At 28.0% G+C, this 18934-nt stretch overlaps 6 protein-coding genes and 1 non-coding gene across 7 annotated transcripts; 1 reads left to right on the top strand and 6 right to left on the bottom strand.

Annotated features, from left to right (window-relative positions):
- Positions 1 to 177: 177 nt before the first annotated feature.
- On the bottom strand, positions 178 to 259 carry Gasu_nc0056. The gene has a single exon. It is a non-coding gene; the product is annotated as a tRNA-Leu (tRNA).
- An 891-nt stretch (positions 260 to 1150) lies between these two features.
- Gasu_40640 ([pt] ABC transporter, Fe-S cluster assembly protein SufB) lies at positions 1151 to 3417 on the top strand. Its single transcript, XM_005704982.1, has 3 exons — positions 1151 to 2613; positions 2670 to 2756; positions 2814 to 3417. The coding sequence occupies exons 1-3, from the start codon at positions 1167 to 1169 to the stop codon at positions 3392 to 3394; spliced, it is 2115 nt and encodes a 704-aa protein (XP_005705039.1). The 5' UTR covers positions 1151 to 1166; the 3' UTR covers positions 3395 to 3417.
- A 34-nt stretch (positions 3418 to 3451) lies between these two features.
- Gasu_40630 ([pt] F-type H+-transporting ATPase subunit alpha) lies at positions 3452 to 6610 on the bottom strand. Its single transcript, XM_005704981.1, has 4 exons — positions 6141 to 6610; positions 5660 to 6085; positions 5030 to 5606; positions 3452 to 4978 (listed from the first exon to the last, which is right to left on the bottom strand). The coding sequence occupies exons 1-4, from the start codon at positions 6592 to 6594 to the stop codon at positions 3475 to 3477; spliced, it is 2961 nt and encodes a 986-aa protein (XP_005705038.1). The 5' UTR covers positions 6595 to 6610; the 3' UTR covers positions 3452 to 3474.
- Positions 6611 to 6622: 12 nt separating this feature from the next.
- Positions 6623 to 6980, bottom strand: Gasu_40620 ([pt] F-type H+-transporting ATPase subunit c). Its single transcript, XM_005704980.1, has one exon. It carries the CDS (start codon positions 6968 to 6970, stop codon positions 6719 to 6721), a length of 252 nt encoding a protein of 83 aa, XP_005705037.1. The 5' UTR covers positions 6971 to 6980; the 3' UTR covers positions 6623 to 6718.
- A 55-nt stretch (positions 6981 to 7035) lies between these two features.
- On the bottom strand, positions 7036 to 8410 carry Gasu_40610 ([pt] F-type H+-transporting ATPase subunit a). The gene is made up of 2 exons (XM_005704979.1): positions 7856 to 8410; positions 7036 to 7780 (listed from the first exon to the last, which is right to left on the bottom strand). Exons 1-2 carry the CDS (start codon positions 8388 to 8390, stop codon positions 7059 to 7061), a joined length of 1257 nt encoding a protein of 418 aa, XP_005705036.1. The 5' UTR covers positions 8391 to 8410; the 3' UTR covers positions 7036 to 7058.
- An 18-nt stretch (positions 8411 to 8428) lies between these two features.
- On the bottom strand, positions 8429 to 9200 carry Gasu_40600 ([pt] small subunit ribosomal protein S2 (plastid)). Its single transcript, XM_005704978.1, has 2 exons — positions 8753 to 9200; positions 8429 to 8704 (listed from the first exon to the last, which is right to left on the bottom strand). The coding sequence occupies exons 1-2, from the start codon at positions 9189 to 9191 to the stop codon at positions 8481 to 8483; spliced, it is 663 nt and encodes a 220-aa protein (XP_005705035.1). The 5' UTR covers positions 9192 to 9200; the 3' UTR covers positions 8429 to 8480.
- Position 9201: 1 nt separating this feature from the next.
- On the bottom strand, positions 9202 to 18920 carry Gasu_40590 ([pt] DNA-directed RNA polymerase subunit). The gene is made up of 5 exons (XM_005704977.1): positions 18779 to 18920; positions 18681 to 18708; positions 15380 to 18630; positions 13309 to 15268; positions 9202 to 13256 (listed from the first exon to the last, which is right to left on the bottom strand). Exons 1-5 carry the CDS (start codon positions 18908 to 18910, stop codon positions 9229 to 9231), a joined length of 9399 nt encoding a protein of 3132 aa, XP_005705034.1. The 5' UTR covers positions 18911 to 18920; the 3' UTR covers positions 9202 to 9228.
- Positions 18921 to 18934: the final 14 nt, after the last annotated feature.

The raw sequence follows: 18934 nt of genomic DNA, 5'->3' as shown, positions 1-18934 counted from the left end.
TGATTTGGACAATACTAGCTGGAAGACCTTATTCCAGAATTTCTGCAGCTTTTTCTAAAAAGGCAACATACAACTCTTGAAAATTTTGTTCGATACAGGCGCGCTTGACGACCAAATATTGCGAAAACCGTTAGATATAATATAATCATTTATAACATCAATCACATTAATTTTAATTAGGTAGGAAGGGATTTGAACCCTTATAACAAAAGTCGTCACATTTTGAGTGTGATGCGTCTACCAGTTTCGCCACCTACCCAGTAACTTAAATCTTATAAAAAACTACTTATGACTAATCTATATTATTATACAATATCAAAGATCTACTTGGTATCGCCTTGGATATATCTTTGTAAATTATCTCTTGTTACAAAAAGGATTATTATTTGTGTCATGATTATTTGTTTTAATCTAAATTTTAATATATTTTTGAGTCTTTATATCTTTATAATTAGTACATGTATATTATTAAGCTTTATTCTAGAATTTAAAACTAAACTTTTGATAAATAAAATTCTTTTTATTTATAAAATGAAATCACTGTATCTTCTTTTATTAATAAGTATATCATTAAATATATTTATCTTGAAAATATTATCACCAATTAATTTAGAATTAATATATAAAACAATATTAGAAAATTATTTTTTGTATAAATTTATTGTATTTTTGGCAATAAACTTTTATCTTATTAATTATTTATTACTAAGTACTAGTACTTATGAAATAAATAATTTAATTCTTAGCCCGATCATTAAGTATATTATATTACTAACCAAATTATCTAAAAAAGAAATTAAATATTCAAGTTTTATTAGTGAAAGATTTTTAAATATATTTTATGAAAATTTTAGATATTCTACTTATTTAGTTAAATTGAAAAAATTTAACATCTATGAAGAGTCAAATAAATCAATATATTCATCCAATTCTTACTTATGGCTTGTTTATAAGCTAATTATTATTAATTTAAAAAAAAGTATTTATAGTGTAAATAGAATATCCTTTAATTTAAAATCCAAATTTTATTTAAATTAAAAAACTACAAATTAAATTTATACACTAAGCCATATGACTCATTATATATGAAATTATTTATATTTTCAAATAACATTAATAGAAAAATAGATTAATAATAGTATATATTATTTAAGCTTAAATTAAGTATGAACCAATCATTAGATGCTACAACGCTAAAATTAGAGCAAATTATTAACAAGTCATACAAATATGGATTCAGTACTAAAATACAAAATGAGGATTTCCCTAAAGGAATCAATGAAGAGATCGTTACTTTAATTTCAAAAAAAAAAAATGAACCTAAATATATGCTAGATTTTAGACTAAAAGCATATAAAAAATGGAAACAAATGTATGTTCCTAAATGGCAATATCTAAAATTTGAACAAATCAATTACCAAAACATACTCTATTATTCTGTACCTAAACAACAAAAAAAGCTACAAAGTTTAAATGAAGTAGATCCAGAATTGCTTAAAACTTTTGAAAAATTAGGGATTCCTTTAAATGAACAAAAAAGATTAACTAATGTAGCTGTAGATGCAGTATTTGACAGTGTATCAATTGGAACAACTTTTAAACAAGAATTAGCGGATCAAGGTATAATTTTTTGCTCGATTTCGGAAGCTATTCAGAAATATCCTTCTCTAATTCAAAAATATTTAGGTTCTGTAGTACCGATTGGTGATAATTATTTTGCAGCACTTAATTCTGCGGTTTTTACTGATGGTTCTTTTTGTTATATTCCTCCCGATACAATTTGTCCATTAGAATTATCAACCTATTTCAGAATAAATAATGAAGAATCTGGTCAATTTGAAAGGACACTTATTATAGCAGATCGAAACAGCTATGTAAGCTATCTTGAAGGATGTACAGCACCACAATACAAAAAAAATCAACTTCATGCTGCAGTTGTCGAGATTATTGCTTTAGAGAATTCAGAAGTTAAATATTCTACAGTACAAAATTGGTATAGTGGAGATGAAAATGGAAACGGAGGAATTTATAATTTTGTTACCAAAAGGGGATTATGCGCAGAAAGAAATTCAAAAATTTCATGGACTCAAGTAGAAACAGGTTCTGCTATTACTTGGAAATATCCTAGCTGTATTCTAGTCGGAAATTATTCTAAAGGAGAGTTTTATTCTGTGGCACTAACAAATCATTATCAACAAGCTGATACAGGCAGTAAAATGATTCATATTGGAAAAAATAGTAAAAGTAAAATAATTTCAAAAGGAATTTCAACAGGCAAATCAATAAATAGTTATAGAGGGAAAGTAAAAATATCATCAAATGCCTCTAAAGCACGAAATTATTCTCAATGTGATTCCCTATTAATAGGTAACAGTTCAGAAGCTAATACATTCCCTTACATAGAAGTTCATAATAGATCTTCCATAATAGAGCATGAGGCTTCTATTTCAAAAATTAATGAGGAAAAACTTTTTTATTTTATGCAAAGAGGCATATCGATAGAAGAAGCAATTTCATTGATAGTCAGTGGATTTTGTAAGGAAGTTTTCACTGAACTGCCATTAGAATTTGCTTTAGAAGCTGATAAATTGTTAGGTCTAAAACTAGAAGGAAGTGTAGGATGACGCATAATAGTTTATTACAAATAAAAAACTTACATGTTAAATTAGCAAATACTGAAGAATATATTCTAAATGGTATTAATCTTAATGTTAAACAAGGTGAAATACATGCTATAATGGGGCCCAATGGCTCAGGTAAGAGTACTTTATCTAAGGTAATAGCTGGACACAGTTTATATAAAATTGTTAAAGGTGAAATTATATTTCAAGAGCAAAATTTATTAGATTATACTATAGAAGATAGAGCTAATTTAGGTATATTCTTAGCTTTTCAATATCCGTTAGAAATATCAGGAGTTAATAATATCGATTTTCTTCGTCTTGCTTATAATTCAAAGCTTAAATTTAATCAAACAAGTACAGTTGATCCCTTGAAATTCTTAGAGATTGTCTATCCAAAATTAAAGCTAGTTGGTCTTGATGAAAGCTTCTTACATAGAAAAGTAAATGAAGGATTTTCTGGAGGGGAGAAAAAAAAGAATGAAATACTTCAAATGGCATTACTAGATGCTAAACTAGCTATTTTAGATGAAACAGATTCAGGACTAGATATAGATGCTTTAAAAGATATTTCAAACGCTATTAAAAGTATTTTGAAAATAAGCCAATTTAAACAATCAATTATAATAATTACTCATTATCAGAGGATTCTAAATTATATTCAACCAGACTATATTCACGTAATGTATAAAGGCAAGATAATTAAAACAGGTGATGCAAGCCTAGCAAGTGAATTAGAATCTAAAGGTTATGAATGGATAACTAGTGAATAATAAATAAAATTAAAAGAAGAAATAAAATCTTTGTAAGGATACTCTTACAAAGATTTTATTTCTTCTTTTAATTTTATTTATTATTCATTAGTTAAAAAAGTAGCTTTTGTCTCTTGAATTGATTGTTTTAGGATGTCTTCAGCCTCTGAAACTAGTTGTTTATTAATTTTAATAAGTTCAATAAATTTTGATTTAGAATTGACAATATACTCTCTTAAGGCTTTAATAAAAGAACTTACTTTATGTAATGGAATTTCATCTAGATAGCCGTTAATTCCACTATAAATAATAGCTATTTGTTCCTCTACTGGAATTGGAGAATTTTGAGATTGTTTTAGCATTTCTCTTAATCTTTGTCCTCGAGCAAGTTGATTTTGTGTTGCTTTATCTAAATCAGAAGCAAATTGAGAAAAAGCTTCTAATTCAGCAAATTGTGCCAATTCTAATTTTAACTTACCAGCTACTTGTTTCATAGCTTTGATTTGTGCAGAAGAGCCTACTCTAGAGACGGATATACCAACATTAATAGCAGGCCTAATTCCTGAATTAAATAAATCACTAGATAAAAAAATCTGACCATCAGTAATTGAAATTACATTAGTAGGAATATATGCTGAGACATCTCCTGCTTGTGTTTCTATAATAGGTAAAGCCGTCATACTTCCCCCGCCTAATTTTTGATTTAACTTTGCCGCACGTTCTAAGAGTCTAGAATGCAAATAAAACACATCGCCTGGATAAGCTTCTCTTCCTGGAGGTCTACGCAATAATAGAGACATTTGTCTATATGCCTGTGCTTGTTTAGTTAAGTCATCATAAATTACTAAAGTTGCCCTTCCTTTATACATAAAGTATTCAGCTAAGCTAGCAGCAGTATAAGGTGCAATATACTGTAGAGTTGCTGGTTCATCTGCATTAGCAGCAACTATTATAGTATAGCCTAATGCCCCTTTTTCTTCGAGAGTTGATACAACTTGCGCTACAGAAGAAGCTTTTTGTCCTATCGCAGCATAAATACAAATGACATCTTGATCTTTTTGATTAATAATTGTATCTAAAGCAATTGAAGTTTTACCTGTTTGTCTATCGCCAATTATAAGTTCACGTTGTCCTCTCCCAATAGGAATCATAGCGTCAATTGCTGTTATACCAGTTTGCAATGGTTCACAAACTGATTGGCGCACAATTATACCTGGTGCTAACATTTCAATCAATCTATTTTCAGAGCATATAGGTTCAACTTTACCATCAATTGATTTGCCTAAAGCATTTACTACTCTTCCTAAAAATTCTTCTCCAACAGGTATTTGTGCAATTTTTCCTGTAGATTTAACTGGGCTCCCTTCTAATATATTAGAGCCTTCTCCCATTAATACTACACCAACATTATCATTTTCTAAATTTAATGCTATTCCTACAGTCTTGTCCTCAAATTCTAACAATTCTCCAGCCATAACTTCCTCTAATCCATAAACCCTAGCAATGCCATCTCCAACTTGAAGAACAGTACCAACAGCTGATAAACGAATATCTGTTTCATATTTTTCAATCTGTTCTTTAATAATTGTACTTATTTCATCAGGTCTAATATTTACCATATAAATTTAACCTATGATTTTATTGTTTGTATAATACTNATTTATTCCTAAATATAAGGCGAATTTTTCAATTTGTCCCCTTAAACTTAAATCTATTAAATTGGATCCAAATCTAATAATTAAACCACCAATCAGACTTGGATCGATTTTCAATTTAAGTTCAATGTAACTAGCTTTAGTTATTTCCTTTAATTTATTAATTAAATACTGTTGTTGTTGTTCTGTTAATGAAATTACTGACGAGATTTCAACTATACTAGTACTTGTAGCTTTATTCCAAATTATAATAAATTGATCAACAATATCATAAAAGTATATCATTCTTCTTCGTTCAATTAATATTAATAAAAAATTTAAAGTTATCTTATCAAGATTTTTATTAAAAATAATTTTAATAGCGTTTTTTTTTATTTGTTGATCAATTAGAGGATTAACTAAAAAATAATAAAATTCAGGCATTTTTTTTAAAAGAGTTTTAATTGAATTCAATTGTTCATTGATTTCAGTTAATGAATTTTTAGTTTTAGCTATTTCAAATAAACCTTCTGCATAAACTTTAGCTATTTTGTAATTATTATGCATTATTTGTTCCTTATCGTTAACATTGCTAGACTCTGATCAATAATTTTTTGTTGGAGATTGTTATCTAATTCATCTTTTAATTTACTTTGTACCTTTTGTAAGGCTAGAGCAGCAATTTGCTGCTTAATTTGTTTTTTGATTTGTAATTCTGTATTATAAATATAATTCTTAGTATTTAATAATAGTCTCTCTATATCAGTCTTACCTTGTTTTAAAATTGACTCTTTAACAGAGGATGCAGTATTTTTAGCTTCTTGTTTTATTTGATTTATTATAATTTGTGCAGAACTTAATTGATTTTTCGCTTCACTAAGTCTTATAGTTGATTTTTCTAAACGTTCTTCTGATTCTCGGATAGATGTAATTACTCTATTTTGTCTATTTATAAGAATACTGCCCAGAAATTTTCTTCCCAGATATATTAACATAATAATTAATATAAAGATATTAATTATATTAGTTTCTAATAAATCGAAATTTATCTTTATTGAATATTTCGAAATCTCATAACCTAAAACATCAAAGAACATATTCACTATTATCCTAACCTTTTTTAATATATGTACTAATTAATTTATTTTTTATTTGCTCGCTTATTTGTTCAACTTGCTTTTCAAGGCTATATATAGCTTTATTTTTCTCTTTTTCAAATTGCATCATTGAAGAGTGAATTAAGTCTTGAGCTTCTTTTTGGGCTTGATGAATTTGAGCATTAACAAATTCTTGAGCTTCATTTTGACTTGTTGTAACCATTTTAATAGCTTCTTTACGCGCAGCTATTAGTTCTAATTCATAACTCTTAGCAAGCTCATTTGCTTCATCAAGGTATATTGAAGCTTTATTTAAATTTTCTCTAATGTATTCTTCTCTAGAATCAATTACTTGAATAATTGGTTGATAATAAATTAGATTTAACACAATTATTAAAAGTAAAAATTCTAGAGCAATAAATGGTAAAGTAGCATCAAAATCAAATAAACCACCTTCAGCTAAAAGACTAAATGAATTTATATATAGCATGATTCTATGATTAATTAAATTATTTAGTAATAATGATTAATAATATATTAATATTATACACAATGATAAATCAATAGGATATAAAACGCTTAACTTTTGAATTAAAAGTTAAGCGTTTTATATCCTATTGATTTATAAAAGGATTAGCAAATAATAAAGATAAAGCTACAACTAATCCATAAATAGTTAATGCTTCCATGAATGCAAGACTTAATAATAAAGTTCCACGAATTTTTCCCTCAGCTTCAGGTTGTCTAGCAATTCCCTCAACTGCTTGAGCAGATGCAGTTCCTTGTCCAATACCAGGCCCTATAGCAGCTAAACCTACAGCTAAGCCAGCTGCTATTACCGATGCGGCAGAAATAATAGAATCCATAGTATTTATATTACCATATTTAATTATCAAGCAATAAACAAATTTCGTTAACCACTTATATAAGTTTAATTATATGTATCTTTATAATTTAATGTTCTTCAATCGCTTCACCAATATATGCAGCGGCTAAGGTTGCAAAAATTAAAGCCTGAATTGAGCTAGCAAATAAGCCTAGCATCATAACAGGTAGAGGAACAATTAAAGGAACTAATAAAGTTAAAACAGAAACAACTAACTCATCTGCTAAGATATTACCAAATAAACGAAAACTTAGAGACAAAGGTTTGGTAAAATCTTCCAAAATATTAATTGGTAATAATATTGGTGTAGGTTTTATATAGCGAGAAAAATAACGTAATCCCCTTTTACTAATCCCTGCATAAAAATAAGCAAGAGAAGTTAGTAAGGCTAAAGCTACTGTCGTATTAATATCATTAGTTGGTGCTGAAAGTTCTCCTTCCGGAAGTATTATTATTTTCCATGGAATCAAAGCACCGGACCAATTAGAAACAAAAATGAATAAAAATAATGTTCCAATAAAAGGTATCCAGTCACGATAGTAGTGTTCACCAATTTGACTTTTAGTTATATCTTGAATGAACTCTAAAACATATTCAAGAAAATTCTGTAAACCTCTAGGAGTTTGTGACATTTTATTAGTTCCCAATACAGAAAAAACAATTAAAATAAAAATGACAAAAAATGACACAATAAAAACTTGAGCATGTAACTTAAAAGCTCCTAGAGTCAAATAAAAATGTTCTCCAACCTTAACTGATGATATTAGCATATTCACGTAATATATAAAATCTTATAATATAAATTCAAGAATACTTACTTATAGTAGTATAGCAAAGATTTTTAAGGAAAATCAAATTTAATTACCTAATATATACTTTATAAATCTGCGGATTTTTATATTTTCATTAAAATATGATATTTTCAATTTTACTAAAGTCTCAATATTTATTGATTGATCACGCATATAAGGTTGGTCATATAAAACTAGAAGTTCTAAATTTTTTCTTATTCTTCCTTCTATAATTGTTTGTTTAATATGTTCTGGTTTATTTTTTAAATCTTCTCTCATTGATTCAATTTTTTTTTCTTTTTCTATAATTTCAGAAGGAATATCACTAAATGTAATATATTCAACACTAGGAGAAGCTGCAATTTGCATAGCTATATCTTTAGCAAAATCTTTAAATTCATTTCTTCTAGCTACAAAATCTGTTTCACAATTGACTTCCACTAATACACCTATTTTATAGCCTGTATGAATATAACTTACAATGATTCCTTCTGTAACAACTTTACTAGCCTTTTTGTCTGCAGAAGCTAAACCCTTCTTTCTCAAAGTTTCTATTGCCTTAGATTTGTCTCCATTAGAATCTTTTAAGGCTTTTTTACAATCCATCATGCCTGCGCCTGTAATTTTCACGAACTAACTAATTGAGCAGAAATTTCTAACATTTTATTTTCCTTTTTTATATACTGTTAATAGAAAATGTTAACTATTTTTACTTAATTCTCTTTCTTTCTGACCTTCTTTAATAAAATCAACTAGTTTACCTACTATTAATCTAACTGAACAAATAGCATCATCATTAGCTGGGATAGGCAAATCAACTATATCTGGATTACAATTCGTATCTACAATGCAAATAGTAGGAATATTAAGTTTGTTACATTCTTGTACAGCAGTTAAATCTTTTCTCTGATCTGTAATAATTACTACATCAGGCAAAGTATTCATTTGCCTAATGCCATTGAAATACCTACGTAGTTTATCTAATTCTTTCTTTAAGCGTGACGACTCTTTTTTAGGTAAACTCTTAAAAAAGCCTTCTTCTTCTTTTTTTTCTAGGTCTTCTAAAGCTTGTACTCTACTTTTTATTGTGACCCAATTAGTTAGTAATCCTCCTAACCATCTTTGATTTATATAAAAGGAGTTACATCTTTGTGCTTCTTCAGCAAGAATTGTATTTAATTCTTGTCTTGTTCCAACAAATAAAAATTGCTTTCCTTGTTTTGCTAAAATTTTTACATAATCACATGCTGAGCCTAAGAAAAATGCTGTTTGGACTAAATCTATGATATGAATTTTATTCCGCTCTGCATAAATAAAGCTTACCATTTTAGGGTTCCATTTATTAAACCTATGACCTAGATGAACCCTAGCTTCTAAAAGCTCTGATAATGTAACAATGGATGTTGTCATAATATTTTAAATCCTTTTTTAGATTTTTAATTCATAATTAATTCAATTTCTTATTCTTTTCTAGTTTATTAGTTAATAATTTATATATGATATTATCTTCAAAATTATATGGATTTATAGAAATAATATTTTGTTCAGAATTTTTTTTTGTATATTCATATAAGTAAAATTGTTTAAACCCAGTACCTGCAGGAATTAAACGACCAATAATTACGTTCTCCTTTAATGCCTTTAGCCAATCTATATGATTTTCAAAAGCTGCTTTGGTTAATACACGTCTAGTTTCTTGAAAGCTTGCAGCAGAAATAAAACTTTTAGTAGTTAATGAGGCTTTAGTTATTCCTAATAAAATTGGTTTATAATCAAAAGATAAAACTTCTTCATTTTCTCTTTCTTTCAATTGCACATATAGCTCATCTTCACTATATTCTTTATTAAATTCTCTTTTCTCTTCTTCTTTTCTCTTCTTCTTCTCCCTTCTTTTTTTTACTTCTTTTTTAAATTGTAATTTCTCTAGTAAATTAATACCTAGATTCATAGATTTTATTTGTGCTAAATTTATCAATTCTCCAGTATATATTTCATCCATTTCACAACTTGTCATTTCTACTTTTGAAGTCATTTTACGGATAATTACTTCAATATGTTTATCAGAGATGTCAGCACCTTGCGATTGATAAACATATTGAATTTCATTAATTAAACTATTTTGTATTTTCCTAAAACTTAATTCTACGCATATGTCTCTTTGTTGAGGCAAATAACCTACAACATGTTTTATAAAAAACTCAAAATATAAATCTAATAGTAGATGAGTGTTATAAGAACCATCTATTATTGAATCTGCTAAGTTTACATAACTCATGTACGCTAATTGTAACTTATCTACCTCTGAATCTAATAAGTTTTGCCGAGTAAGAGCTTTTAAGTTGTTATAATCAAAAATCCATAATATATTTTTTAATTCCTCAAAGTATAAATGACCACAATCTTTAGATAATAGAATTTGTTCCTTCACTCTTCTCGCCTCTAAAATTTCTTCCACTTTAGGTAATCCTTGTACTATATCAGCAGTTTTAAACCTTTCATAGGACAAAACTGCAATAGTATCTCCTTTCTGAATAAAATCTTGATTTTTTATAAGTAAAACCGTTCCAATAGAGATTAAATAGACTTTCCCTTTGCGCACAATGATAGAATTATTATTACATTCCAGAACTTGTCCAGATTCTTTTGCTATAACATTATCACTTATATAATCCCCAGCTTTAATCCAATCTCCTTTTTTTACATTCCATTTAGTCGAATTATTAATATAAGATTTTTTATCTTTTTCAGTTAAAATTAATATTCTATGTATTTTATCTGTTTTAATGTTTAAAACTTGACCATCTTCTTTACATAAAATATCTGTTTGAGCAATTATATCAGATGCATTTAATATTTGTTTTAGATCTACTAGAATTTTTGTTGAAGTTAAATTTTTATTAGATTTGATAGAATTTTGTTTTTTTAGACTAATATGCTCTAAAAATACTATTTCTAGTTTATTAATTTTTCCGATTTTATTTTTAATAAGTTCAAAATTTATTTTAAAATATGAGAAATTAGATTGTAATTTACATATCCATATGTTTTTAACTAAATTTATTCCAGTTAATGATTTTATTCTTTGTCCATCTTTATATCTTAAGTAAATCTTATTAAAAATTAATAAAGAAGTAATTTCTTGTGAAAATCTTTGAATACTAAAGAAATTTTCAGTGTTTTTTTTGATCTCATATGGATAAGCATGTCTAATCAATAAGTAATTTGTTGATGAATATTCATAAATTTCGATAAAAGCTATGTCAATATGTTTTATATTAAAAATTTGAAATAAAAAATTATCCTTGTATATAATTTGTTTATTTTGCTTTTTTATTATTTTAACCAATTTATCATCTTTAATTGGATAAAGAGTGCCTATTTTTAGAATAACTTCTTTAACCATATTATGTTTTTTTATAATCTCGATAATCCCATCATAAGGGGCTGAGATTTGATCAGTTATTAAATGAGATGACTTTATAAATTCTCCATTTTTTACTTTCAGCAATGAATGATCTATATTTAGCTCATATGTAATTTCAGGAATCCAAAACAAAGTCCCTTCTTCTAGCAATTCATATCCCTCATTATCTTTTATACGTTTTGAAGTTTTAATCGTATCATATTTTATAATTCCACCCGTTTCAGTACGATATTTATCAAGAATTTCTTCCCCAAAAATTTCAAATCTATTATTATAGATATAATTACCAGGATTAGTTTTAAGAATAAATTTTCTATTATTTACTGTTTGAAAAATATACTGTTCATTAATATTAGATTTATCAACATATAATGTTTCAATTCCATCATAAAGAATTGAAGCATGAGCTAATTCAGCATTTATATCTTCTTCAAATTGACTATTATATAACTTATGAAGTTTACCTCCAAATTGACTAACTAATTCAAGTGTGGCTAAGCTTTGTCCTTTATGTATATATTCAGCTTTATGTACGTTAATTTTAGAATCTAAAGGTAAATTATATATTTCTCCTGCTAAAATGCAAATTGTTCCATCATTTCTAGTTATTCTTTTTATATATTCATTCTTGTCTTGATTTAAATCTATTTTTTCTTCAACAATAAGATTACTAAAATACACTTCACCTGAGAGATCAGTAATAACTCTCTTATTAGCATTTTCTGTAATTAGACGGCTACTTAATGGAAATTCTGCAATTAAATCATTTTTTTTTACTAATTGATTAGAAGTTACAAATAAGATAACACCTGGTTTGAGCTCAAATGATTCTTTTACATTACTATCACTTTGAATTGTTATAGTTACATTGTCTTCAATTAATAAAGCCTTGTCACCATATCTTGTTCTAGTTAATGAAGTCTTCTTTAGGCCGAATGGTAAAATTCTACCTTCAAAAGGTGCTCTAATTTGTTTTGCTAATTGTCCAGTAAAAACCCCTCCCGTATGAAAAGTTCGCATAGTTAATTGCGTTCCAGGCTCCCCAATAGACTGAGCTGCAATAATACCTACGGCCTCACCAATATCAGCTATTTTATTATATGCTAAATTCCATCCATAACAAAGCTGACAAACACCCTGTTTTGATTCACAAGTTAAAGGAGAACGAATAAATACTTCCTTAATTCCAAGTGCTACAATTTTTTCAGCTAACTTAGGTGAAATATCTTGGTTATAATTTGCTATAATTTCCTGAGTATAAACATCATATATTTGTTCTGCTAAAACTCTTCCTATTAATCTCTTTTCAAGTGGAATAATTACTCTATCATTATCTTTTAAATCTGTTAAATATATGCCTTGTTTCGTGCCACAATCCCGGGACTTAATAATATAATCTTGCGCTACATCAACTAATCTTCTCGTCAAATAACCAGAATCAGCTGTTCTAAGTGCTATATCTACTATACCTTTACGAGCTCCATATGAAGATATAATATATTCTGTAGAATTTAATCCCTCTCTAAAATTACTCTTAATTGGTAAATCAATAATTTGACCTTGAGGATCTGCCATTAAACCACGCATTCCTACTAATTGTCTAACTTGTGAAATGTTACCTCTAGCACCAGAAAAAGCCATCATATAAATAGGATTCAAGGGGTCTCTATGAATAAAATAATTAACTAACTCATTTTTTAAGTCTTCACTAGCGTTATTCCATGTATCAACTACTTTTTGTAATCTTTCTACAATAGTAATTTCACCCCTAAGATATTTATTTTCTGTCTGTTGAATTTGATAATCAGTATTATCAATTAATTCCCTTTTTAATACTGGAACTTTTAGGTCTTCTAGGCTTAAAGATAAGCCCGCTTTAGTAGCATAATGAAATCCTAATGTTTTTAACTCATCTGCAACTTTAGTAGCAACTGTTATACCATATTTTTGAAAGAAAAAGGCAATAATTTGTTTCAGTTCATTCTTATTTATTACTCTATTTAAAAATATTAAGTTTCTATCCAGATAAGAAATTATATTATCTGTCATTGCTTATTGATCCTCTATTAAATTTATCATCTTTAAGAATTATTTCGGATACACTATTAGTAATAGTCGTATTAAATAAAATTCTGCCTACAGTAGTACGCACATATTGTATTTTCATTTTATTATCTAAATATTCTTTTACTTGACGATTTGGATAAATATACAAGTAGCAGTTAGAGCTAATTTTCTTCGCTAATATTAAATTCTCTTTAAATTCGTCATCTATTATACCGTCAAACCGTACCCAAATATAGCTATGCAAAGTGATTAAGTTGTTTTCATATGCTATTAAAGCATCATCAAAACTAGCAAAATAATTTTCATTGATATTTTGTGAATAAGGATTATCAGCTGTCAGGTAATAGCAGCCTAAAACCATGTCTTGACTTGGTGTAATTATAGGATCACCTGTTGCAGGCGATAAAAAATTATGTGGTGCAAACATAAGTATTCTTGCCTCAGTTTGAGCTTCAATTGATAAAGGTATATGAACAGCCATTTGATCACCATCAAAATCTGCATTAAATGCAGGACATACTAATGGATGTAATTTAATTGCCCTTCCCTCAACTATTACAGGTTCAAACGCTTGTATTCCTAAACGATGTAATGTTGGTGCTCTATTTAACAAGATAGGATGTCCTTGTATCACTTCTTCTAGAATTTCCATTACTACGTGTTCATTACGTTGTATAAGCTTTTTAGCAGCTTTTATATTATACACTAGTCCTTGATGAATTAAAGCATTAATTATAAATGGTTCAAATAGGATAATTGCCATTTCTTTTGGTAAACCACATTGATAAAGTTTTAATGTGGGATCTACTACAATCACTGATCTTCCCGAATAGTCTACTCGTTTTCCTAATAAATTCTGTCTAAAACGACCTTGTTTACCTTCTAAAATATCAGATAAAGATTTTAGAGGCCTATTATTTGCACCAACAACTGTCTTCCCACGACGGCCATTATCAATTAAAGCATCTACTGATTCTTGTAACATTCTTTTTTCATTTCTAATTATTATTTCTGGTGCTAGAATCTCTTGTAATTTCACTAATCTATTATTACGGTGAATTACTTTTCTGTATAGATCATTTAAATCCGAGCTAGCAAAACGTCCTCCATCTAATTGTATCATTGGTCTTAAATCAGGTGGTAATACTGGTAATACTTCTAATACAGTCCATGCAGGATTTGTTTGAGAGCTTATAAGATTTTGTAAAAGTCTTAGACGTCTTATAGCTTTAGCAAGTTCAAGCTGATCATCAATATAACTAATAGATTTTCTTAATTTTTCCTCTTCTATATCTAAATTTAAATTAGTTAGTAATTTTTTTATTGCTTCAGCTCCAATTCCTATTTCTATTTCAATAGCTTTTTCTGCATCAATTTCTGGAGCCGAAATTTCATCACAAGTTTCATTATTCTCATTAGATTCTAATTCGGAATCCTTTAAATAAATTTTATCTTCTAATTCTTCCCATTCTTTTTCATTTAATAAAGAACGTTCTTCAATTAATCTACCGTTACTTAGTTTTAGTTTTTTATTTTTGATATTTATTACAATATATGAATTGTAATATACAACTTGCTCAATATCTTTTGGTCTCATATCTAAAATTATAGCCAGATAGCTAGGCAAACCTTTTATATACCAAATATGTGTTACAGGAGTAGACAAATTAATATAACCCATTCTATATCTTCTCACTTTAGATTCCGTGACTTCTACTCCACATCTTTCGCAAACTAAATTTTTCGCTCTAAATCTTTTATATTTTCCACAATGACATTCCCAATTTTTAACAGGACCAAAAATTCTTTCACAAAATAATCCTCCCATTTCCGGTTTTAGGGTTTTATAATTAATTGTTTCTGTGCTATTAACTTCTCCCACTATTTGACCATTAGGTAATGCATGTTCTCCTAATTTTAACAGTTTTTCTGGCGGAGCTAGACTTATACTTATATAATCAAATAATTGTTCTATTTTATTCATAATAATTATTAACTTATATAAATTTACTAAAACTTATTGAAAATTTTCTCTGATCTCAAAATTTTTATTATGTATTATACTTTGGTTCTTATTTATTTCTGATTTATACTTAATTTTATTTACCATATCATTACTATTAAGTTTATTATCAGTTGATTGATGAGATAAAATATCTATTTCTGCTTTAGTAGATAAAGATTCTAATTCAGAAGTAATCTTATTTGTGGATATATTTAATCCTAAAGCTTGTAGTTCCCTTATTAAAACTTTAAATGATTCTGGTATTCCTGCTTGTGGTATAGGATTTCCCTTTATCATAGAATGTAGGGCTTCTACTCTGCCATACATATCATCAGATTTTATAGTTAATAATTCTTGTAAAGTATAAGCTGCTCCATATGCCTCTAAAGCCCAAACTTCCATTTCTCCTAGTCTTTGTCCACCATTTTGTGCTCTACCACCCAAAGGTTGTTGTGTTATTAATGCATAAGGCCCTGTAGCTCTTGCATGCATTTTATCATCCACTAAGTGAATTAATTTTAACATATACGCAATTCCGACTGTAACTGGATTATCAAAAGGTTCCCCTGTCCTACCATCAAATAGAGGAATTTTACCTGCAGAATTTTTGTTAAATAACCATTCTAAATCAGAAATTTCCATAGCTTGTTTTAATTTTTTATTAACTACTTTTCTTGATGAGTCTACACCATACATTTCATCAAAAGGCATAACTGTAAATCGTTTATTTAAATAATAACCTGCTAAAGCCAAAAGACATTCAAATAACTGACCTACATTCATTCTTGAAGGCACGCCCAATGGGTTTAAAATAATATCAATAGGAGTACCATCAGGAAGATATGGCATATCTTCTCGTGGTAAAATTCTCGAAATGACACCTTTGTTTCCATGACGACCAGCCATTTTATCACCCACTTGAATTTTTCTTTTCTGAGCAATATATACTTTAACTATAATATTAGTGCTTTCAGTAATATCATTTATTTTACCAAATATTTTGATGTCAACGACCCTACCTCTACTACCATTGGGCATTCTTAATGAGGAATCTCTTACATTGCTTTCTCTATTTTTTGTTCCAAAAATAGCTTTTAATAATCTAGTTTCTGGTAGATTATCTGAATCACCTTTAGGTGTAACCTTGCCCACTAGTATATCACCTGATTCAACCCATGTTCCTATTTTAATAATACCTCTTTCATCTAAATGTTTTAAATTATTTTCTCCTACATTTGGGATATCACGTGTAACTTTTTCTGCTCCTAATTTTGTGATTCGAGCTTCTATTTCATATCGTTCAATATGAATCGATGTATAAATATCATCGTATACTAATCTTTCGCTTATTATAAAAGCATCTTCGTAATTATACCCTTCCCAAGGCATATAAGCTACTAATATATTTTTACCTAATGCTAATGAACCTTTTTCAGTTGCTGAACCATCTGCAATAACTTGACCTACTTTTACTCTTTCACCTGGCCAAACTATTGGCTTTTGGTTAATACAAGTATCTTGATTTGATCTCTGGTATTTTTGTAATATATATTTTTTATACTGATTATTAGAAGTTTTTATTACAATTGTATTGGCTGTAACTTCAGTAACTTCACCATCATCTTCACTTACGATAACCATTCCAGAGTCTCTAGCAATTTGTGTTTCTAGTCCTGTTCCTACTATAGGTCTTTCAGGATATAATAGCGGTACAGCTTGTCGTTGCATATTAGATCCCATTAAGGCTCTGTTCGCGTCATCATGCTCAACAAATGGAATTAATGAAGTTGCTGCTGACAGAATTTGTACAGGAGAAATAGCAATATAATCTACTTCTTCAGGAGAAGCGGTGATAAATTCTTGATAATAGCGAACCGGTATAATATCTCCTTTAATATGTCCATTATCATCGACTAAAATATCTGCTGGTGCAATTTTGAATTCATCTTCTTCTTCAGCATTTAAATATGAAATTGCCTTTTCATAGCATACTCTTCCCTGTTCTACGTTATAAAAAGGAGCTTCTATAAACCCATATTTATTAACTCTAGCATTAAGTGCTAAAGAACCAATTAAACCTGCATTAGTTCCTTCAGGTGTTTCAATTGGACAAATACGACCATAATGGCTTGGATGTATATCTCTAACAACAAACCCAGTATGATCACGATTTAAGCCACCAGGCCCTAATGCACTGATTCTACGTTTATGTGTTAATTCTGCTAGAGGATTAACTTGATCCATAAATTGAGAAAGCTGGCTAGAATTGAAAAATTCCTTTATAGCCATTAATAAGGGTTTACCGTTAACGATAGTTTTTAGAGCAATATCTTCATCATTAGAAGTGGTAATTTTATCTTTAATATTACGTTCAATTCTGCTTAGTCCAATTCTAAATTGATGTTGTAGTAGTTCACCTACAGATCTTATACGTCTGTTAGAAAGATGATCTATATCATCTATTTTACCAATACCAAAAGATAGACCAACTAAATAATCTACAATTGCTAATATATCTTTATTTGTTATTGTTCTTATAGTATCTAAAATATCTAAATTTAGTTTTTTATTTAATTTTATCCTTCCGATTTTACCTAAATCATATTTCTTTCTATCAGCAAATTTATTAATCAAATTTCCTTTCTCATCTTCAAACATCTGCATAGACTGATAGATTTCAATTATTTCTCTTTCTTTAGGCTTGTCATAAAACTTTAAAAGTTTTTCTTCAAAGTATTTAACATGTTTTATATTTTCTAAAATTTCTTTTTTTTTGAAACCTAATGCTTTAAAAAAAGATGCAAGAAATACTTTATTTATTTGATCAAATTTAACCCATACTAGATTATTTTTGTCTAATTCAAATTTTAACCAAGAGCCTCTATGTGGAATTAGAGTTGCACTGTATATAGGGTTATTATACTTATCGTATTCTAGCTTATAATAAATACCAGGACTACGTACTATTTGATTAACTACAACTCTTTCGGAACCATTTATAATGAAAGTTCCTCTATCTGTCATTAGAGGCATTTCTCCTACATCTAAACGAGAATCAATATTCTCTCCTGTTAGATTATTTTTTAAAGTAAAAGGAATATAAAGTTTAGCTCCATAAGTTATTTCTTTGTTTTTAGCCTCTTCTGGTTTGTGTTTTGGGTATTTTAATTTAAAATTTTTTGCTGAGAAATATATTATGAATTTTTTATCAAAATCAATGATAGGGGAAAATTTTTCTATTTCTTCAATTAGACCTTCTTTTAAAAACCAGTAAAAGCTTGTTTTCTGAATTTCTATTAAATCAGTTAAAGCGTATTGATGACGATATTGATTGTGATTTTTGCTTGTTATATCTTTAATCATGAATTTTATTTTGTTTAGTTAAAAATAAAATTAATAATACTAAGTGTATTAATTAGATGATAATAAATCTTGTTTTCTCTTATTAAAGATTCTTATAATTCTTTGTTTTTTTCTCGCACCATTATTTTTATGAATTACTTTTCTTTTGACAGCCTTGTCAATTTTACTATAAGCTATATTAACATTAGGTTCTATATTTGATATATTTTCAATATTAAGCCTGCGAATAGCTGATAAACATTTTTTTATGGCAGTTTTTAGTGTTGACATATATACACGATTTGCTATTTTATT

This window comes from Galdieria sulphuraria, assembly GCF_000341285.1.
Source record: "Galdieria sulphuraria unplaced genomic scaffold scaf_35, whole genome shotgun sequence".
Lineage (NCBI taxonomy): Eukaryota > Rhodophyta > Bangiophyceae > Galdieriales > Galdieriaceae > Galdieria > Galdieria sulphuraria.
Note: the sequence above shows the minus strand (reverse complement) of the source record. Positions and strands in the feature narration are given on the sequence as shown.

Coding starts and splice junctions, on each gene's coding strand:
- Gasu_40640 (XM_005704982.1), top strand. CDS start 1,167: ATGAACCAATCATTAGATGCTACAACGCTAAAATTAGAGCAAATTATT. Junction 2,614..2,669: donor AGGTCTAAAACTAGAAGGAA/GTGTAGGATGAC, acceptor ATGTTAAATTAG/CAAATACTGAAGAATATATT. Junction 2,757..2,813: donor AATGGGGCCCAATGGCTCAG/GTAAGAGTACTT, acceptor AAATTGTTAAAG/GTGAAATTATATTTCAAGAG.
- Gasu_40620 (XM_005704980.1), bottom strand. CDS start 6,970: ATGGATTCTATTATTTCTGCCGCATCGGTAATAGCAGCTGGCTTAGCT.
- Gasu_40610 (XM_005704979.1), bottom strand. CDS start 8,390: ATGATGGATTGTAAAAAAGCCTTAAAAGATTCTAATGGAGACAAATCT. Junction 7,781..7,855: donor ATTTATAAAGTATATATTAG/GTAATTAAATTT, acceptor TTATATTATAAG/ATTTTATATATTACGTGAAT.
- Gasu_40600 (XM_005704978.1), bottom strand. CDS start 9,191: ATGACAACATCCATTGTTACATTATCAGAGCTTTTAGAAGCTAGGGTT. Junction 8,705..8,752: donor GAAAGAATTAGATAAACTAC/GTAGGTATTTCA, acceptor TGCCTGATGTAG/TAATTATTACAGATCAGAGA.
- Gasu_40590 (XM_005704977.1), bottom strand. CDS start 18,910: ATGTCAACACTAAAAACTGCCATAAAAAAATGTTTATCAGCTATTCGC. Junction 18,631..18,680: donor TCATCTAATTAATACACTTA/GTATTATTAATT, acceptor TCATGATTAAAG/ATATAACAAGCAAAAATCAC. Junction 15,269..15,379: donor AACTTAATAGTAATGATATG/GTAAATAAAATT, acceptor AATTTATATAAG/TTAATAATTATTATGAATAA.